Source organism: Poecilia mexicana, unplaced genomic scaffold (assembly GCF_051168715.1).
Source record: "Poecilia mexicana isolate PSO_F unplaced genomic scaffold, ASM5116871v1 scaffold_2, whole genome shotgun sequence".
Taxonomy (NCBI): domain Eukaryota; kingdom Metazoa; phylum Chordata; class Actinopteri; order Cyprinodontiformes; family Poeciliidae; genus Poecilia; species Poecilia mexicana.
Window position 1 is genome coordinate 44867860 of NW_028263371.1, and position 21570 is coordinate 44889429.

General features: G+C 41.6%; 1 protein-coding gene across 1 annotated transcript in view; it reads right to left on the minus strand.

The window, feature by feature from the left end:
* Window positions 1-1590: 1590 nt before the first annotated feature.
* The window catches only part of map3k13 (mitogen-activated protein kinase kinase kinase 13), a 39568-nt gene continuing 19588 nt past the window's right edge, over window positions 1591-21570 (minus strand). The window contains exons 3-15 of the mRNA XM_015003767.2: window positions 13568-14268; window positions 11960-12143; window positions 11690-11881; window positions 10658-10816; window positions 10364-10522; window positions 10169-10277; window positions 9716-9825; window positions 9499-9615; window positions 9123-9266; window positions 7369-8137; window positions 6451-6521; window positions 6015-6297; window positions 1591-5743 (exon numbers count right to left, since the gene is read on the minus strand). Of these exons, the coding sequence (XP_014859253.2) occupies window positions 5642-5743; window positions 6015-6297; window positions 6451-6521; window positions 7369-8137; window positions 9123-9266; window positions 9499-9615; window positions 9716-9825; window positions 10169-10277; window positions 10364-10522; window positions 10658-10816; window positions 11690-11881; window positions 11960-12143; window positions 13568-14195 (3027 nt within the window). The 5' untranslated portion in view covers window positions 14196-14268 and the 3' untranslated portion in view covers window positions 1591-5641. The remainder of the gene's footprint in view (window positions 5744-6014; window positions 6298-6450; window positions 6522-7368; window positions 8138-9122; window positions 9267-9498; window positions 9616-9715; window positions 9826-10168; window positions 10278-10363; window positions 10523-10657; window positions 10817-11689; window positions 11882-11959; window positions 12144-13567; window positions 14269-21570) is intronic.

The window sequence follows — 21570 nt, forward strand, 5'->3', positions numbered from 1 at the left end:
TTAATAATTTTCTCAATAAGGTGAGAGTTTTGCAGTGAATGTCAATTGTTTGTCATGGTCCAAGTGGGAGCCTGTGATGTGAAATCTCAAAGGATAATGTTATATCCATCTTAGTTTCTGAGTTATCAATTTTAAATATTGTTTTATGTGGATAAAAGTGATTTGACTTCCGAGTGGATCTGGATTGATTTGTTTCATGTGACGACCAGCTTGAAGGTCTCAGATATGGCAGGAGTATCAGTGAAGACGTCTGTCTGTCAGTTGTTTGCTCTCCGATCCTTCAGTCAGCACTTCATGAGATGCAGTTCATTTAAAGCAGCTGTAAAGATCCACAGTTGTCAGTTGGCCGAGGTCAGACTGTGCAATATTCAGAAAAATTAATAAGAAAACTTTTTATTTCTCATGTTTAAAGATCATGGCAGTTCATATTGTCTGGAATTGTTGCCAAGAGAAAAACTTCTCTAAAAAGTGAAAATAACAGCAAACTGTAAATTATTTTGACACGTGGAGATGTTGAACCATTAAAATAATGGAACCGAAAAGGAACAACTAGACCATCAACAATTATTTGGAACATTTTTTAGAAAGAAAACATCTGATAATGATGATGATTAGTACTTATCAAATTATCTTGGGATCCAAAATTTTTGTCTTTTTTTAAAGCTTTGTAGCAAAACTGTGTCATGCTGTGTTTGAATGTTAAATGAAGGGTTTTTGTATCATTACTGGAGCTCATGCCAACATGCAGGAATGTTGCCCAGGAAACGCAACAAACAGAACATTAATAAATAACTCACCTAAAATGGCTCACAAAAGCATTCACAACCCTTGAACATTTACACACTTCGTCTCAACAACACCTGAAATATCATAGTACGTTTTGAAATGGAAAGAAAATGATACATGATTTACAACATTTTAGAAATATGTATGAGACAAGGTAAACATGTGGAAGAAGAAACTAAAATTAAACTTAGGGAAAAATTAACACGTCACAAATTCCTGAACACACCATTCCAACAGTAAAACAGAGTGGTTGCATCATACTGCAGGGAAGCTTTTCTTGAAGGAAGTTAGTTAGAATTGATCAGCTGGAAACAAAAAAAAAAAAAAAACAAAGTGTAAAAACAAAAACGCATATAGTCAGAAGTACAATGGGATAGCATACAGCTAAGGATATTCCTATTAGTATGGTCTAGTCAAAGTAAAAATCTAGATATAATTAAAAATGTGTCAAGACGTAGAAAAAAAAATGCTCACAGGTGTCCTGAAAACTGTACCTTTCTTCTTGCACTTCAGTTATGCACCAAATATTAAAGTTCAGTCCTTTGAGGGCCATACATCTGCAATATTTAGATGAAACTCAGATTCTAGACATTTGAATCAAATAATTAGATCATTAGTGGAACTCTGTGGAACTTGCATGTTGAGGAGGCATTTCATCCATTTAGCACACCACACTGGATGGACTGAACCTCAGCACCTCTCACCTAACACATAAAGCCCTCAATAAAACAAATGAATTTGCACTGCACTGAATTTATATGCATTACCCACTTTGTTTTAAATAAAACATGACAAACAACTGTGTTCTTGGTACAGTACATCAGCATTTATTCCATGCAGTTTGTTTGCTTTGATTTTATTCTCCTATTGGACTGTACACTGAATAATACAGGAAAATGACAGGATTGGTTGATCATAATGCCATTCAACAGGGAAGAGGGTCGCAAATGAGAGAGAGAGAGAGAGAGAGAGAGAGAGAGAGAGAGAGAGAGAGAGAGAGAAAAGTATGTGCGCTAAACAGAATCAGGCAACAATTTCACAGAAATTCAAATGGAAATATTTTAGTTTATGATTACAAATGTGAAGAAGGAATCACTGCAGAAGTAGAGAAATAATTGGCTCCTTACATGTTCCCTCGGGCTCGTCTACCCTGCTGTGATTCCTAACGATCTAGGGAAAGATGGAAAAAGCTGAAGGGGCACTTGATTCTGCAAACTACTTATTCAATACTTTAAACTGCGATGATGAATCTAAACGATGAGTGGTCCCTCTGCAGGGTCAAACAGTGATATGGTAACGCTTTTGTTCAACCACGCAAATACTGCCCTCTTCCCCACGCCCATTCATTGTGCTTCCTTCAAAAGGACAACCTGTTGGTCATGAGATTTCTGAAGCTGCCTCAAATTAAAAAGAAATACTACTCCTGATGACTCATTTCAAATAAATTAATTCAATAATTATGTAGGCCAGCTACAAAAAGGAGAGAGAGAGAGAGAGAAAAAAAAAAGAAAAAAACAACAACAATAAAAAGATCAAAATTAAATTAAAAGTTCACAACAATCATTCTTCACAGGATGGACACCAGAGAAGACAAGTGTTATCAGCTCGATCAGATTACACGAGGTTACTTCACATGTACGTAAACAGAAGAGAAGAAGGTAGATGGAGCCTTTTCAAAGCTCTCGAGCACATTGAATCAAGATTCACCTTCCTGTCGTAGTGTTCAATACTGATATAAGGATGACCTCCTCCTCCTACTGTCCGGCCGCTCGGCAGACACATTAACGAAACAGGATGAAAAACGGATCACATTGCATTTACATTTGTTTATGTACAGGATTAACACTGAGATATATGGTTGGTGAAAACCAAGAGCAGCTTAAAGCTCCGTGGCCTCGTCTCTGGCTTGTGTTCCTTACGCAGATTCACACACGTCTGAACTGACATCATTAGCGTTCAGTACCGCCCTGACTGATGGGATCATTATAGATGTGGATGCGAGACAAGGACCCAAAAGCAACAAAATAATGCTTTCATAAATGCAGTATCTCTCTTTTTTTGTTGTTTTGTATTTAAGACGATCGGGTGAAAAAAAGTTGTATTGCTGGGATCATGAGACAGATTGGTGTGGGAGGTTCAAGGAGAAAGGCAAAATCAAATGTCGCCATCTAGTGGCAGCTGATATATTGCTGTCATTCAACACAAATCCTGAGCATCAAACCTCAAAAAGGCAAGTTGGGGGAAAAAAAAATAGGAGAAAGGGATCAATTACAAAATATATCCACTCAGTGCTCTACTCTAACTCCTAGTAACCATGGTTACATCCAGCCTGCTGGATTAACCCCCTCTCCTATTTATCACCTGAGAACTACCCTGCTGTTTGTTATTGCTGTTCAGCTAACAGACAATATTTACAAGTGCATCTCAATAAATTCAAATATCATAAAAAGTTAGTTTACTTTAGTCATTCAATTCAAAAAGCGAAGCTCATTATATAGATTAATAGCAAACAGATTCATTTCATATTTGACAGAGTTTCTTCAAGTTTCAGTAAATTCTTTTACTGAACCTCTTTTGGACCAAATATGGTTTAAGAGCAACATGACTTACAAAGAAAAACATATTAAACGAATCCCTGATACGTTCAATAACCTACACTTAGCTTATATTCTGTATTTATTTATTTATTTATTTATTTTTGCCTTTTCCATATGTTTTTATGAATTTTAACACTTTTTATAAAGTAAGTCTCATACTATTTATTCACAAGAGGTTTTAGCAAATATTTGAAAACCAGCCACCTTGTCAAATATACACATTTCCATAAAGAATTAGCTGAAATAAATAAGGTTAAAAGAGTGTGATTTTCATTCCCTAAACTAACAACTATAATCCAGCTCCACAAGCAGAAATATTTCATGGGTTTATAGGGAAAGGGTAATATTACAGCATAACACCACTGTACATGTCAAGAACGTCAAAACATGGGACAAATGATCACTACCACAGCATAAAACAAAAACAAAAAATAATAAAAATCAGAGGAAGCAGCATATAGGAGGACATTTAAAACATAAATAACATTTAAGACTCATGTTGGAAAACTGGACATATGTTTTTAAAACTTAAAATTGAAATTATTTTAGGACCTTTTAATGACTCTGCTGAGACTCAAGCCTTTAGTTCTGTTTTCCATTTAATAAGGCTGTGCCATATGGGGTTATCACATATTTTTAGCATACTTTTTCCCTCTACTAAATTTTCCTTTTTGTTTTGTTGAGGTAAAGCAGTCTGGGAACAGCCAGCTTCTTTAGTGGAATCCTAAAGTTTACGCCGCTTGTGGAATGACAGCTTTATGAGAAATACGATTTTTCTTTAAATTGGTATGACGACAATTAGAGAGACTTTCTGATTGATGCCCTAGTTTTACATCCCAAGTATTAAACTTAACAGGTAATTCTGATTAAAATTTTGACTGTGCCTGCATTGAAATTATATGATTTGACCTTTATGAGTGAAAAAGCTTTTTCATCATATTCTTATTTATAGAAATGCACTTGTATCGTCACAGATAAAAAAATTAGAATCTCTGCAAGAAAATGATGAATGAGGCGCTCTGTCACTTTCCAGGAAAATCTAAAACAAGGAAAAAAAAGAGACACTGCATTTACTCTGCAGCTATAGAAACACCTACACTAAAGGGTTCAACATCCAAGGCTTTTCTGTAAGAACTTTTTTTTATTTGCTAAATGCCTCCCCAGTCCTTTGTATTAACACGTGCCAGTCGAAGAACATTCTCTCACACGATAGTTGGTCCGATCCAGTTTCACAGTCCTCGAGCGATCCTGAGATGAGACTTGAAACTGCAATGTCTGATGGTTGAGGAAGGGGGGGGGGGCCTTACGCGAACCAACGCACGCCGCCCTCAAAAGCTCCCGTCGTGACGCCTGATTGCTGATGACGTGTCTCAGAGAGAAGGATGAGAGCGTCCGTTATTTTGTTTGTTTCTAGCTCTCGGATGAGTCGTCCTCTCTGCTGACCGCTCGTCTGCTTCATGCAGTCCTTGTAAAGCTTTTTTCCTCTTGAGAGCATGCTCTAATAGCTATGCGGTGATCCTGATGATGAGACAAGTCCAGATGTGTTTTTTTTTTTTTCCTTTTTTTTGGAGGGGGGAGGGGGTTCCGTTTGCAATTTGCAAGGCGAGTTGTTCATGCTGGTGTTGACACTGTTTCCATGAGCTCATTGTTTACCTGTGTCGGCCACAGTCGTCACAAGAAGGAAGTGAAAGGATGCGAGATACCGGGTCGCTGCGCTGTAAACTAACAAGGAGATTGTTTTTTTCTTTTTTTTTTCTTTGTTTTTTTTTTGAGGTTTTAACGACTCAGCGATGCTCAGAGCAACTGTAGTGAGATGTAGGCCTGTAGTGATGCTCAGACGCATCAGAGCTTCAACGTTTCCTCCCTCTGCTGTCCTCCGCACCTTCATCAGTCTCAGTCTCAAAATGTCAGTTTTTATTTCCTCTGTTCAGAGAATCCTGAATTTCTCTTCAAAACTCAGACAAAAATAAATTAAGAATGTTATAGTATCTACTGTACATTATCAATCAAAAGGGAATCCCTTCCATGGGTTTGCCTGGATGCAGTGCTATACGTTGGGAGGTGGAGGTGGAGCGGGGGCAGAGGAGGTGATGCTGAGGATGTGGGGAGATTACGCAGGACGTTGCTATAGGGAGAGTTTTGTTCTCTATGATCTCCTCTTATTGCTGTGTTTTCTGTGGAGCCCTCTAATATGGACATGATGGCCACCAGGCAAAAAAATAAAATAAACAAACAGATCCAACACCCTGTGGAGAGTTTCACCATGACGACGGAGCACCGACTTTGTTGTTTCTGATGGTGGTATCGGAGCACTCTGCTTCCGACGAATCACAGTCCGAGTCTCCGAACTGCAGCGGATTCTGGAGACAAAATGAGAGAAAAAACTTGAGCCGTCTAACTGGCAGTTTTGCCTGTTTTCCCTGTCTGAGGCTAATGAATAATGTTTTCTGAAGGGTAATTTTGTTTACAGAGACCTCATGATCCATTATATTTATTGTTTTAGTTTGTTTGGTTATTTTGGATATTTAAGATGTATATAAATATAAATCTGTAATTTTTTCCCAGTGTTCCCACAGTACAGTAGCTGCACGCCGCCTACACCTTTAAATCAAAAGCCAAATCGCCACTGACCTCATAGCTGTGTTCGTCCGAGCACAGCTTCCCCAGCGAGATCTGCGTCTTCACCCTGCGGACGGCGCACTCCTTGTCGGAGAGGCCGTCGGACTGGGTGGAGATGTCGATGGGGATGTCGGGCGTGTGCGACAGCAGCTCATCCAGGTGCTCCTCCTGGCTGGCGCTCAGGGGTCCGCTGTGCGAGTGGTCGCTCGTGTTGCCCTCCTCCCCGTCCGACACCGACAGGTTCTCCGAGCTGAAGGTGGAGTAGGACTGGAAGCTGCTCATGCAGCGATGGGGTCTGGAAGGAACATATTCTGGAGTGAGTTGTAGTCTTAGTTAATTTTGGCTTCATTTTGATTACGGCGTGCAAAAGGGCCATTTGTTTCAGTTGTTAATGGATTAACTTTGCGGCATTACGACATGTAAAAAGTCAGTTTGCAAAGTATTTTACCTCTGTCGCCGTGGAAACTCCACTTCACTGTCCACCTCTCCCTCCTCCTCTTCAGATGACTCATCGCCACCCTGAAAAGTGCAGCAACAATGGCCATTGATATACAGACACTCACCATACACACACAGTGCCTTCCAATATTCACACCTCCAGAGTATTTTAACATTAATACCTCAAACTTTGTTTAGTACGTTTTTTATTTACATTGCCTTTAAATGGTTTTCATATACTTTTACCCCACAACCACTTTTCTGGATTTTGTGGATTTCATTGGGACTTTATGAGAAAGATGAACACAGAGAATCGCATAATAGTGAGTTTCTGTAATATGTAAGTCTCTACCAGATTTACACATCTACACACAGAAAATGTTAAGTCCATTCCTCTGCGAAATAGCTCTAACACAGTCAGATTGGATGCATAGCATCTGTGAACTTTAATCCACAAAGAGTGGACTTTGACTAGACCATTCTTAACAATGAATATGCTGTGATTTAAATCATTCCACCATTGGACTGTCTGTGTATTTAGGATTAACGCCCTGGTGAAAGGTGACCTTCCAACCTGCTCCTAAATCTCTTCAGATGTGAGTTTTCTATTATTGCCCTGTATTTACATAAAGAAACATCCCCACAGCATGATGCTGCCACCACCGTGTATTACTACAGAGAGGCACAGTACTCATTTTCCACCACACATCACATTTTTAATACAGTCCAGAAGGAACGCCTGTATTAAAGCATGTTTAATACAGATGGAGGCGACACTTCAATTTTTATTCAACGATTCAGCACCATTGTTGGTCTATCACATAAAATCCCAGTAAAATATGATGAAGTTTGAAATTTTAATGTAACAAAATGTGGGGAAAAAATGCAAGTTGTGTGACTGTTTGTGCAGTGATTCATGGCTGCTCACCTTTCTGAGGGGCCTAAGGGTGCGGGGCAGTGCAGAGGGCAGCAGGTGTTTGGATTGGGATGGATCCTGTGCCTGCGGGGCAGCGAGGCTGCCGTCCTCTCCGTTTAAAGCCGATTCTTTATTGGGTGGCGCCAGTGAAGACTGGTTGCTTTCCTGGGTGCTAAGCAGCGAGTAGTGCGGTAATTCTGGTTGGCTTAGAGTGGGCGGAGTCTCCTGACAGTGCAAGCAGCCGGGCAGAGGGTGAGCCTGGCAGCAGGGACATAACAGCACAGCGCCGGCCCCTGGTACGGGGTTGGAGCTGGTGGATGAAGTCCGCTGCCGCGTGTCTGCATCCACAGCTGTGGAAATGAGGTCAGGACTGGAGTCAGAGACGCGGCGCTGCAGGTGGTCGGTCTGAGGGCTGCGGAGGGCGGCGGCGGGGCCGAAGTAGCGCAGATTGTTGGCACAGTTGACTACGGCCTCCTCGCGGCCTTTCAGGGGAAGGAACTGACCCTCAGCTGGTGGGTGGTGGTGATGATGATGATGGTGGTGGTGATGGTGGAAAGGCTGCTCCTGCAGAGACTGGGTGTCTTCTGCGGCTCCAGCGACAGGCTTCAAGGCGCCAGGGAACTCGCTGTGGCTGCCTTTGCTGTTGGCGCGGCGATGGCGAGGCTTGCTGCGGTAGCGGGTTTTCCCGGGAGGCGTGGAGACTTTGGGGCTGGCCGACAGAGGCAAGGGCGAGGGGAGCGGGTCGACGCTGGGGATGCCGTCAGAGCGCAGCAGGTCCGGCCTACAAGAGACGCATTCAGCAACACTGCATTCAGTCTAGAGGTGTTTTACAGGCCTCTAGAATAACTTTTTGCATTGGTGCAAGTAACTTTGTTTTTAGGCGCATCAACACAAAAGTTAGGTACACCCAAATTTAACACAACAGTTTTACAGGCTCCCCTTATTTTAAGTCTCTTCCCATTAAGGTAATATTGATTGGTAAATCCTTATTTAACAATCAAGTAAAAAAAAGTTCTTTAAAGCTGTTTAAAGTGCTTCAATGAGCTAAAATTTAAACTTTAAACATTTCCAGATATATACAAATTAATCCAAGTGCTAAACATCCTATGAATGTTCAATTTTCTTTTCTTCTGAGTAATTATCTCAGACTTAAAGTTAGTGAAGGGAAGTTCTTCTTTTTCAGTACTGAAGGCAAATTGATCATCATCTCGGCCTCGTCTGGTGATCTATTTGCTGCTGAAAGGCAGCAGTGGAAGGAGTCACCTAGATAGATATTGTATTTATCACGGCACATAATGTGGGTTATAGATTGTGCTGCTTCAATATTTATAATAATTTCCTATCAGAAGAAAGTTCTTGAAATGTCAACAATTTTAATGAGAATGCTAAAATACTGATGAATGGATTGTGTAAGGTTTGCAAATTAATGTTTTCTTACTTTTTTTCCCCTGACGGAAGTAAATCAAAAAGTATTAAATTCAAAAGTTTACGCCTCTTGTTTTCACAAACATCAATGGAATGACAGAGGGGAAATACACTGAATATCCCTTTAGTGCAAAGATGTAAAATCTCAGCGGGGAAAGGGTGGCAAAAAAAAAAATGTTGCCTTCATTTAAACTCATGACTGATGTAAGAATTTTTTAGGTGAATGTATTTTCCACTAGTTTCATATATGATATGGAAGAAAACATGTGAAAAAAAGTTTTCCACCAGTTTATGCTTGTAGTTTTTGCAAGATTAAATGAAACAAAACTAAAATCTGAGACCTTTTGGTGGGTGGCATTCCGGGTTTGTGTGAGATGCTTCCTTTTTTCTTGATGAGCTTCTCGACGGCGTTGGACCTGACGATGGGCCGGACCAGGTGTCGTTTGTAGCTTCCTGGATATTTCTTCTCCACTGCCTGCTCCCTCCTACATAGACAGCAGATGTTTGGTTTGGTTTCACCGGACACGATGCAAGGACAAAAAACACCAACCAGCCTTAGAGGCAGAAAAGTTCATCCAGGAACAAAAGTCTTGAATCTACAGAGCAATCTGAACTATTTATTGCTGGAGAAAGATGAAACACTGAGGTATCACCCAGCAAAGGCCTATTTTAAGAAAATGACACCAAAGTGAAATAACGCCTTGCATTTCTACGTACTTCATGAGTTCCTTCTCTCGGACCTCCAGCTGCAGCATGATGGCACTGAGCTCCATGTAGAGGTTGTTGGCTCTCTCCAGCTTTCTCTCATAGTGCTCTCGGATGTCCAGAGCATGCCTAAAAGAGAATAAAAAAATAAATTAAATAAAATCAGCATTATGTCTTCCACCTGCTGTCCTGTTGACAAAACCCATCATAAATAATTTGGTAAACAGACCTGAGTTCATCCCTCCTGCGACGGATCAGCTCCTCATCCAGCCTGTGAATGCAAGTGCCTTCACTTTTGATCTTCTCAAAGTGCTTCTTGACCTCCTCCCTCCACTCTGCCTGTAGCATAAATGGACAGTTTAGAAAACCTGCATGCAAAAACCGAAGCTGTGAATTCAAAGTATTTTATTGAAATGTTATGTGTTTAAACACAAAATAATGCAGAATTGTGAAGTGAGGTGAAAGCAAGAATGTGTAGTTTTCAAAATAACTACATATTGTCCTTCCACTTCACAATCTCATGTTACTTTGTGATGTTTTTTCTGATAAAATCTCAAAGAAAGACAAAGAATAGAGAAAAAAAAACGGAAAAAGTTCAAAGCGTATAAAAACATTTTTGGAAGGCGCTATACCGCGAGAAGAGAAATTTGAGTTATGTGGCCATTTTGACTGAAATCCAAACCTGAGACTTGAAGTAGGTCTCCTGAGGAGTTCCTAAAACATCAGCGGAGGCAATGTCGAGATGGAGGAGGATCTGACGAAATGAAGGCCTATTCCTGGGCTTGCCTTGCCTGGAATGAAGCAAAACAGCAAAGGAATCAAGATTTATCTCAAAGTAAACGCAGAGCAGATGTCACAGCATCGGGTCCAAACTCACCATGTTTGTTTCATGAGGATTTTAAAACCATCTGGGCAAGTGGAGGGGACAGGAAGGTGTAGGCTGTTGCTGCCAACACCCCAAATGATGGCGGACGAGTCCACATCTTTGTAGGGAATTTCTCCTGTGAGCAATTCCCATAACACAACTCCAAAAGACCTGAAAAACACAAATTAACTCAGACTCCAGTCTCGGTGCACCATACACAACTCCAACATCAGATTTTCATCTCTAAATTAGAGACAAAACAGCTTTTTATTCAATATCTTTAGAATCAGGTGTGTTCCTACTCACCAGATGTCGACTTTTTCAGACACAGGCTCGTTTCTTATGACTTCCGGGGCCATCCAAGCCACCGTACCCGCAAATGACATCTTTGTACTTTTATCGCTGAGCTCTTTGGACGTTCCGAAGTCAGAAATTTTCACAGTGTCGTTGTGTGTGACCAAAACACTGAAATACAGACAGAAGAGAGCTACAAAATGAGCTGATTTAGTATAAACTATTCACTTTGTCAATTAAGCTTCTTCGCTGATATTCCACTAAATTTAAAGAGCGATTTTTTTTTTCTTCTCAACTGTTTTTCAGAAAAGTGTTTCTGAATCATCCCATTAGCTAAATGAGACTGACCTTTTACAGTGCTTTCAGCCAGCTATCATTCTGCTGACTAATACAGGGTTTGCTGCTGCAGCATGATGATATTGATTAGACAGACAGAGCTACAGACACGACTGCAGAGGATGAGACATAAGGAGGAGGAGGAGAAGCAGAGGAGCTTGTGCTTTTATTAACCAAAACATTTGAGCAAATGTCACTCTGTAAAGAGCCGGAGGGATGAGTTCCTGCTGCTACTTTTATCCAAAATGTCTAAAGTGGTTTGAAAAAAAATGTTTTATATAAAATCCACTAAGGATAAATGCAAAACTTAACTATGAATTTATACGGCGGTTTAGGTTTAGATGTGGAGGGTATGGATGGATGGATAGTTGGAAAGTTAGACTGACGGAAAGACACATTTATGGACGGATGAATGTAAAAACAAACCAAATGAAAAACAGATTAATGGATGGATGTGAATGCAGACAGACAGAAAGATGGATGTCTGGGTGGATGTAAAGTTGAAGTGACCTTAAGACGGATGTGTGGATAGAGAGACAGAAAGACAGATGGACATACCACTATTTTCTATACTTTATTTATGTTTTTTTTTTATCTTGATCTTGAAAACAAAAACAAAATGTCCTCCTTTTTGTGGGAACCCTGTACTTCGCTTGAGGAAAGTTTTCAAGCCTCTCATGTGACATTAGAAGTAAACCAGCAGCTCACTTGGGAGACTTGAGGTCCCTGTGGATGATCTTGTGAAGGTGTAGGTAGTTCATGCCGCCGGCGATCCCTGTGGCCCAGTCTACCAGCAGCCTGGGGGTGACCTTCCTCCCAGCCCTCAGCACCTCATACAGCTGGCCCTGGGCGCAGTACTCCATGATGATGCAGTAGCAAGGCGCCTGGGTGCACACCCCTCTGACATGCACAAAACGGGGAACATGTTTTAAAACCAGGATCAGGTAACCGGCAAGAAGTTTTGAGTTTTGAACTTACTTGAAGCTGATGATGTTGGGGTGCTTAAGCTTCCGCAGGTGCTTAATGTCCGTCTCTTTCTGTTCCCGCACCTTCTTGATGGCCACCTCCTCAGAGCGAAACTTGCCCAGGAAGACGGCGCCCTGCGCACCGCTGCCCAGCCACTGCAGCTCGGAAATCTCCTCAAACGGGACCTCCCACATGTCTGCAATGAGGTTAATTACATTTCAAGCTTCTGACACCTGCACTGTTACACTGTCCTGTGAGACGACCGACATATTTATATTAATCTTACATAAGATGCACAGAAAAAACTCTGTCAGGTTAGCTGGTAGAAGGAAATATCAGCAATCTACTTAACCAGGTAAAATAGAGATATTTTTTAGACCTTTTCAGACATGTTCAAACTTGTTTTTAAGTTTAAATATCTCATTTTTTTTAGGTGGTTTTTGCACCCGATGTTCCGGTAGACATGATTAAATTGCAACATTTGTTACATTTTCACCTGGTGCGGTTCGCTTCCACACTACAGTGTAAAACAAACCAAACCCTTTGAACAACCAGTTCAGCCCCTAACCTTTGGTGGTGCTGCACCAAGAACTTCGAAAGGAAACGACACAAAAACACCAAAGTGTGCAGCATCCTTCCTCACAAAATGTAAGCAAAAATGGTCTGGCATCAAATTTTACCGGTTGTAAGATTTCTCTCGTCTTTAGCAAAAGACCACAAGGCATTTCTTCTGCTAGCGCTAGACTCGCACATTTGTTTTGGTTGTATTTGGCCAGAATGCCTAGCATTGTAGTCCGCTTCCTGCTTTTAGAGCGGTCTCTGGTCTGCTTAGGATTCACATACATATTAGAGCTGCGCCAGAGTTGACTTCAACCGAGCCGAGATCTCAGGCAGACCAGCTTTTCTGATCCACATCAGAATATAATTACATTCACATCTCCTCAAACGAACTGTACTTCCTAGCTAAACTAGAGCTGGATTAAAGTGGACTAAACAGGGTTGGTGTGGATGCATCATTAGAGACAAATCACAAAGGTCTGGAATCATAGTGGATCTAAAATTTCTATACTGCCCTGTTAAAATGCCAGGTTTAATGACATAAATAAATCCAGACCATTATAAATTACATTTTCACAAGCTGGGACCACTTCTGTGTAGCATAAGTAACTTACACATGCAGATGAAAACAGCATAAGCTGTGCACAATGAACTTTAAATGACATTCAGGGAGTCACATGCCGCTCTCTCCCCGTTTCGTGCTGCTTTACCATCAGTGAGGATGAGGAGAAGTTATGCTGCCTCACTTTTCAGCTGAACAACGTAAAGCTTCAGCTCGTTTGTGCATATCCTTCAGCCAGCGCATCCAGCCTCTACAGCGAGCCCTGCAGCAAGGTGAGTCTACCTTTACCCGTGACCTTAATTCTAAATGACAGCAGCACAGCCACGCAGCAGCCTCGTACTAAAGCTGGGGACAGATATTCAGTTACGCTTTTGGTAGTACAAGACAGAACTGTTTGATTGTTTCTCAGAAGAGTTAGAGACAGAAGCCTTTTAATTAAACAGAGAGGGTTTAGTTTGTTCAACCGGACACCGTGCAGGGAGATGAAACCAAGGGCTAACCTTGCTGCTGCAGCTTGTATTCTGTGGAGTAAGTTTTCCCAATGATATTCCAGACGGGCCGGAGGCAGCCGAACAGCCCCTCCAGGAAGCCCCCCGACCCAGGCCCGGCTCTTTGGAAGTGCAGCTTGATGTCGTCAGGGTGCCGCGGGTGGCTGGGTCTCCCCTCGCAGCTGTGGTCCACAGGACAGTCTCCCTCTCCCATCTGCTCGTCCATGCCGCTCCCACACCCGCCGTGCTCACAGGACGCCGGCGAACCCGCTTCCTCCTGATCCTGCTCCTGCAGCTGGAGTACGCTGTTGTCAAAGTGTCCCCCTTCGCTCCGAGTGGAGTCCACGCTGAGGGCCGTGTTTCCTGGGCTGATGCCCCCCAACATGGAGTCCTCGTCCTGGCCGGGCACGTGCAGGGGAACGGGCAGGTTGGTCGGCGGGGCGAGGTCTGTGATAATCTGAGGAGGTAAAGCAGCAGGCGGGGCCTGAGGAGGCTGGGATTGGGCATTGGGAGAGTTGGATTTCTTCATGGCGTCCCCAACCACAGAGAGCTTAAGCTCCTCTTTCAGCTTCCCCACCAAGAGACTGGGGCAGGAGGTCCAGGAAAGCACCTCTGGGGAGCTGCCCATGGTGTCGTGCATGTGGATGGGCGGCCCAGTTACAGTGGGAGGGATGCGTCCTAACGCACTGGTCTCTCTGGATGCTGAAAATCACCTACAGAATAAAGAGGAAGGAAGAAAACATTTTTTATTAATAAAACCCAAAAAGAGTTTTTACACATAATTACTTCGACCAACTGAAACTCAATCCTCTCATCTTTTATCACAGATCTGTTATTATTTCAGGTGACAAAGTCTAAACGTGACAGAGTGGGAAACTCTTAGAGAGGCTGTAAATCTGTACCTGACAGACAGGAGAGAAAATACAAATTTACCGTCCAGGGAAACTCTTGGCAAACAGTTCAATCAAACCAGCTGCACACAGACACAGATAACACTGGGACTTCTCTGGGATCTCTGTGACTGACCAGTAATGGCACAGGAACGATCAAAGGTTGAGACCAAAGACATCTGGCACACACGCCTCCTTCGGTCTGCTGAACCAGCTGTGCTGACCAGAGCTACTGAGGTACCAGAACCACACAAAAAACTGCAGGACTGAAGCAAAACCAGAACTTTACACAATGAGTTTCACCAAACAGCCTTTCTGGATCTTTACAGAAAGTAAATGTTTAAAGATAGAAATCACAGGAATTAACTGAGCTAATAAAACTGGCAACAGAGGTTTCTTCAATGCATGTTAATATTGATTTTTCTTAAATAAAGTACCGTCCATCTGCTCTATTCTTAGAATTTTTTAATTTTCCAATTGCAGCTGGTTAGGCTTATTCAGTTAGTTTTTCACACAAATGTATTTAATTTCCTTTTTGTTTTGGGCACATTTGTATCTGACTCCTAAGGACATGTCTAGAGAAGGAATGAATTAATGAAAGAATGAAAGATAATAAAGACAGAATGAAAGAAGCATTCTTTAGAATAAATGGCGAACAGAAGAAGAGACGGATGTAACTACAAAATGTCATCCAGATGGACGCATATAAATTCGAAAAATCTATCCAAACCAATATGGCCTCGTGTGGAAAGAACATTTCCCTAGACCTAATAACTGGTTGTACCAACAGCTGCCATAACTGGATACAAGCCTTTTATATTGCTGGAGGGTTTTCAAGTAGGAACGGCCTGTTTAAAGTCATGCCACAACATCACAAATGGATCTAAGTCCAAACTTTGACTAAGCCACTCCCGAACGTTTACTTTGGGGGGGGCGGGGGGGAAGGTTGTAGTCAGAGGTGGAGTTGCTGTTGTGTTTTGGATTATTGTCCTGTTACCTAACCATAAGTGTGTTTGAGGTTACAAACTGCTGACCAGACATTCTCCTTTAGGATTTTCAGGCTGAGAGCAAAATTCAAAGCAAGTCAAGCAGCCCCAGACCATCACACTATCACCACCATGTCTAAACAGCAGAGGTAATGTGACACGTACTATTTTTCCAAGTCTTGGGGAACATCAATATGACACACTAAGATTAGCTTATTTCACTTGTTTTGTAATTGGGTGCCGTGCTGCATTGTCCATTTCAACTATTGTTGAAATGGACAACAATAGTTGTCCATTTCAACTATTGTTGAAATGGACATTTATATGCGATTTTTCGCATATAAATTCGAAAAATCTATCCAAACCAATATGGCCTCGTTACCTAACCATAAGTGTGTTTGAGGTTACAAACTGCTGACCAGACATTCTCCTTTAGGATTTTCAGGCTGAGAGCAAAATTCAAAGCAAGTCAAGCAGCCCCAGACCATCACACTATCACCACCATGTCTAAACAGCAGAGGTAATGTGACACGTACTATTTTTCCAAGTCTTGGGGAACATCAATATGACACACTAAGATTAGCTTATTTCACTTGTTTTGTAATTGGGTGCCGTGCTGCATTGTCCATTTCAACTATTGTTGAAATGGACAACAATAGTTGTCCATTTCAACTATTGTTGAAATGGACATTTATATGCGATTTTTCGCATATAAATTCGAAAAATCTATCCAAACCAATATGGCCTCGTGTGGAAAGAACATTTCCCTAGACCTAATAACTGGTTGTACCAACAGCTGCCATAACTGGATACAAGCCTTTTATATTGCTGGAGGGTTTTCAAGTAGGAACGGCCTGTTTAAAGTCATGCCACAACATCACAAATGGATCTAAGTCCAAACTTTGACTAAGCCACTCCCGAACGTTTACTTTGGGGGGGGCGGGGGGGAAGGTTGTAGTCAGAGGTGGAGTTGCTGTTGTGTTTTGGATTATTGTCCTGTTACCTAACCATAAGTGTGTTTGAGGTTACAAACTGCTGACCAGACATTCTCCTTTAGGATTTTCAGGCTGAGAGCAAAATTCAAAGCAAGTCAAGCAGCCCCAGACCATCACACTATCACCACCATGTCTAAACAGCAGAGGTAATGTGACACGTACTATTTTTCCAAGTCTTGGGGAACATCAATATGACACACTAAGATTAGCTTATTTCACTTGTTTTGTAATTGGGTGCCGTGCTGCATTGTCCATTTCAACTATTGTACCGGCACAAATAAAATGTTTCAAATAGATTAGCTTGACATGACATGATTTGTTTAAAAGAAGTAACTGTCACACTGTGAAAGAAGAAAAAAAATCCAAAACCACATTGAATTAACAATAATATGAGACAAAAAGCAAATGACACAGTTTGCATTCGTTGTGCTCTTTAACTTAGTGACCTCAGGCCAGATTCATTTGTAAGATTTTATGTGTCTTTTTATTCCCAACACAGCCTCTAGGAGCTGCCAAAAGTGAAAACGCTCAAATGTTATTTTCACGCTGTGGCTTTTAACTCGCCGCAAACTGTGGGTGGCACATACTGAGTTCTTAGCTGGATCTTTACATAAAATAGGAAAAAAAAAAATGTGTAGCCTAATTAAAGTTTGAACGTGCAGCAGAAAACAGTGGAGAGTTTACGAAATGGATAACAGAAACAGGAGATGAAAGGTTTTAGGGAAGAGACGGAGCTGCAAAGTGGCGTTCAGGACACATATTGTCCAATCAAAACTCTTCTTGGAAAGCAGCTTCAATTTCTAACCCATGAATTCACTCCTTAGCCTTCAGCAACATTTTTACATGGTTGACTGGAAAAAGAAGACAGTGACACAAAAAAAGGAAAAAGAAAAACTTGTAACAAAAAGGTCGTCAAAGGAAAGACATTTGCTAAAGACTGAAAGTTGACGATTAGTAACCGGTTGAAAAATAGAAAATGGTTATCTTTTTCTGATCAGTGGACAAACCATAACCAAGTGCTACTGACAGAAACCCACTTTGGAATGGAAGATATTGCTGAGTGATGCCTTTCTGATTATCGCACAGAGATATATGAAGCCCTTTAAAGTGAAACTGTATTTTCCATGAAATGAGCCCGAGAGAGAGTAAGACATCCAGTAGATAACAGGAAGGCTGAACAGAGAACAGCAAAGTTCTTTTTTTAAATCCTTTTAAGCTTCCAACCTCTGTCTCTCCTGGAACATTTTATGTTTTGGAAATGTTGGCATCTGTTAGAAAAAGCAAAAACAAAAAAAAAACTTTATTGATCCCAGAGCGAAATGACGTAAGATAAATAAGGTAGTTCGGGTAGCCAGTCCTGTAGAGGACACTGTTGGTGCAATACTAACAGTGCTAACAATTTATGTCAGGAAGACTAGAAAAAAACATGACATAAATACTGTTCTGATATCTTATACAGCAGATATCCAAGAATTGATTCAAACCAATGACAGCAGCTCGACAACTGACCACATAATTCTGATCAATACATTTTTAAAAGGACTTAAAAAAGACGAGGTAAAGCTCATCCATTAAATGATGCTGGTTTTTAAACCTCTGCTAATTTTTTCTATTTTGCTTTCAACAACCAGACTTTAAATGGTTTTAATCAAAGTTATTAAAAACTTTTCAAAGGTCTAAAGAAATAGTTGAAAAGACATTCAGAAAGCCTAAATAACCAATAACTAAGTCTATTTTAAAGGAACCCATGAAATACTGACTGCTGGAGGCAAGATATTAACTAATGAACAACAACAAAAGATTTCTGCCCAGCACTGTAGCTGCTGTTAGCATGTTTGTGCAAATCCATGTACTATATCTCTGTGTATCCACTGGGGGTAACCTGAGCGCTGTGAGAGTGTGGCAGCTGCCAGCAGCTCATCTATAATGCAGGCGTTTGCCTAAGCACGCTGCTGAGAGTGCAGGGGAAGGAGAGAACGCTCTCTCAGGTATCCAATAAATCCCTCCCTTCCAAAGCAGAGACAAGCGAGCCGTGCGAGTCGAGGGCCGGAGGTGTAATTCCACCTCGCAGACAATTCTCAGAGCTGGCCTTCTGACGCTGACCCTGAAGCGGGTGGATGTGGTCGGCCGGGCAGCGGCATAAAGACATACTGCAACCTCTGTAGCTGACCTGAAACTCTACAATTATCCCGGCTGATTAATGACCACAGAGCGCAGGTGCCTTCCAACCTTTTATGTCTGTTTCCTGACACCAGGAGGAGGAAAGAAACCTCTTGCTCCTGTTCATCAATCTCTAATGGAAGACCTCTGAGCCTGACGGAGAGCAGACAGACGGTTTCGTTTACGTAGTCATTTATTTACAGGACTTTCCAAAAGACTTTGTGACTGAGAACAAGGACACATCAACTGCCCCTCTGATGATTAAAATAAAATAGAGTTTTAAAAAAAGATGGATATTGGTTCAGAGGAGGACACAATGCACATCCTAAGCAGGATGAATATTATAGAGAATGAGCCGGATGGGGAGGGACAGAGGGGGGAGAAATTATCAGGAGCTGATCCTTTAATCCCCCCACAGGGCTGCAGCTTGAACAAACACACATCCAGATATATTTTAGTTATTATTTATATAAATTTTTTCTCCCATGAACTCCCTCCTTCATGGTGGGCATATTTTTAATTAGAGATACACTTAACTCAAGGGAGCAGCAGTTATTGTATCCCTCATTAAGCATGTGTGTGTGTAGAGCATTTGGTGATGGTGCAGGGGAGGGGATCAGGTTCACACACACACACACACACGCCCTGGGAGTGTCTGGCAAGATCCAATAATCCCACTACTCCCAGCAACCCACCGGGGAAGGCAGTTTGTGTTTTTGCAGCAAACGCCTGCGTGTCTGTTGTATCTTTACAAACAGCAGCTGAAACGGCCGGCAAGTATCAACACAAGAGTGGAGACTCTTCGCATCAACAGATGTAACGTTTGTCCTGGTACCCGAGCAGGCAGCAGCCGTCTCATCTGCGTCCCGGTCCTCATTAACAGGAGCCCTGCTGGGAGCCACCCAGGGGGAGAGCCTCCTTTCAGGTGACAGCTGCGCCTCCGACAAAGAACCAATTTAGCCTCCCATCCCACCTCATCATTCACGCGTTACCATGTCGACACTGCATCCATCCCGGCCCTATGCTGGCAGTCACGCTCGATCCCATTCAGCACTCTGGTTTGAAGAGGCTGAAGGCCACATTCATGGAGTCGACAAAACACAGAGTAGAGAAAAATTTGGCTTGAAAAACAGCAATGTGGCCTCTCGAGTGAAACGTGCAGCATTTGTTTGGGATTTATCTGCTTTATTATTACAAAAGCAAAATGTACAAATGTCATTGTGTGTTCTGATATTGAGCAGTCACAACTCCAACTATTAACACCTTCTGAATTTTTTTTGAATATTTTACAATGTTTTACAAACACAGCTTTATTAGGGTTTTGACAGACCAATATGAAGGAGTATGTAACTGTAAAGAATGGAAGAATACAGTTTCAACAAAAATCTAAAAAGCGTGGATCGAATTCACATTCAGGGTTGTTTAGTCCAGTTTCCTTCATCTACAATGCAGTGCCGTCAGAGTATGGGTGGGTGATAACGAGTTAGAAATTTATTGCAATATTTTGTGGTACTATTTTGATCATTTCTAACATTATTATTATTATTATTAATAATAATAAACAACTTATTACTTCTTTTAAAGATAACTGTATGGGTGTGAGTTCATGGCACAGCATTCATAGTGTCACAAATACAAATGCCATTTTTGAGAAACATTCCCATTTGAAATAGTCTTCTTCAGGACACTACTTACTTAAAGAATTGTGACTTATATCACTAAACTGCAAACAAGAACCGCATTTAATCGTATTTTCAAATGTACTAATATTTCTTGATGCTCTCGTGGAATAAAAAGTGGAGTAGTAACTACTGTCGGTTTTGTTTTTACTTAACACCTCTAACTGAAATTTATTGAGACAATGATAAATCAAAATTGTTACCGCGATAAGAGGTTTTTCATGATAAACGATATGCCCATCCCTACTCCAGAGGTCACCTAATTACTGAACAGGTTGCACCTGAACTGACAGCCTGAGCAAGGAGAGCATTTATTAGAGAAGCAACACAATCACAACAGGAAGAAGGTTTAGTGGTTTGCTGCTACATAGTGTCTCTTCGGTACTAACTATGGCACTATATGATTTAATAAAACTGTTTCTATCCCATTATTAAGAACAAAAAAAACTGTCACTGCCACAGCACTGATTGGTTGCGAGAGTTTCAGAGCAGAGGGTCCTCTGGTGGTCAAACAAAGACTTAGAAAATAAAGATGAGATCAGCTGGTTGAGGCCCAGAAATCGCCCACCAACACATCACAACAGAAAATAATGAAAAGAAACAGAGCGCTACAACCCAGACTCTGGAGGAGCTGGATAGATGCACAGCTCAGGTGGGTAAATCTAATCGACATCACAACTGTTTGCTGCAAACTCCACATGTCTGGGTTTGTGCAGCAGTAGCGAGAAGTAAGCTACTGTGGAACGAAAACCATAAGAAGTACAATTTGAAGTTTGACACAGGGGATGTAGGGGAAGACCACATGTTCTGGTCACATGAGACCAGAGCTGAGATGGACAGAGTGAGATCAAACAAATTCATCAGCTATCTAGCAAAGAAGAATAAACAAGTCACAGAGATGTAGAGTCCTTTTCCCAACATCTGAAGCTTATTTCTGGGACAAATACCTGCGCCGCAAAGTTTGTGTCCCGCTTGGGCTCCTCTCCTGAAACAGATGGTGAGAGCTGTGCTGGTCTCCACCGAGCATGTGACAGTCTGCTTTTCTCGGTCATAGTTGAAGAGGTGAACTCTGATATCTGTACTTGTTTCCCCACACTATGGACTGTTCAAGGTCTCTGTTCAGCATGTGAGTAAACAGAGTTATAAAACTCAGACGACAAACACGAAACTCACAGATGTAAGTCATTGTTCAAGCAGACAAATCTAGTAGATAATTAGAAGTTTATGTGTGAATAAATCAGCATTGCCCTCTCTAGCCTCACCAAACTGTATGAGGGTGAGAGGAATAATCTGCTTGTGTGGGAG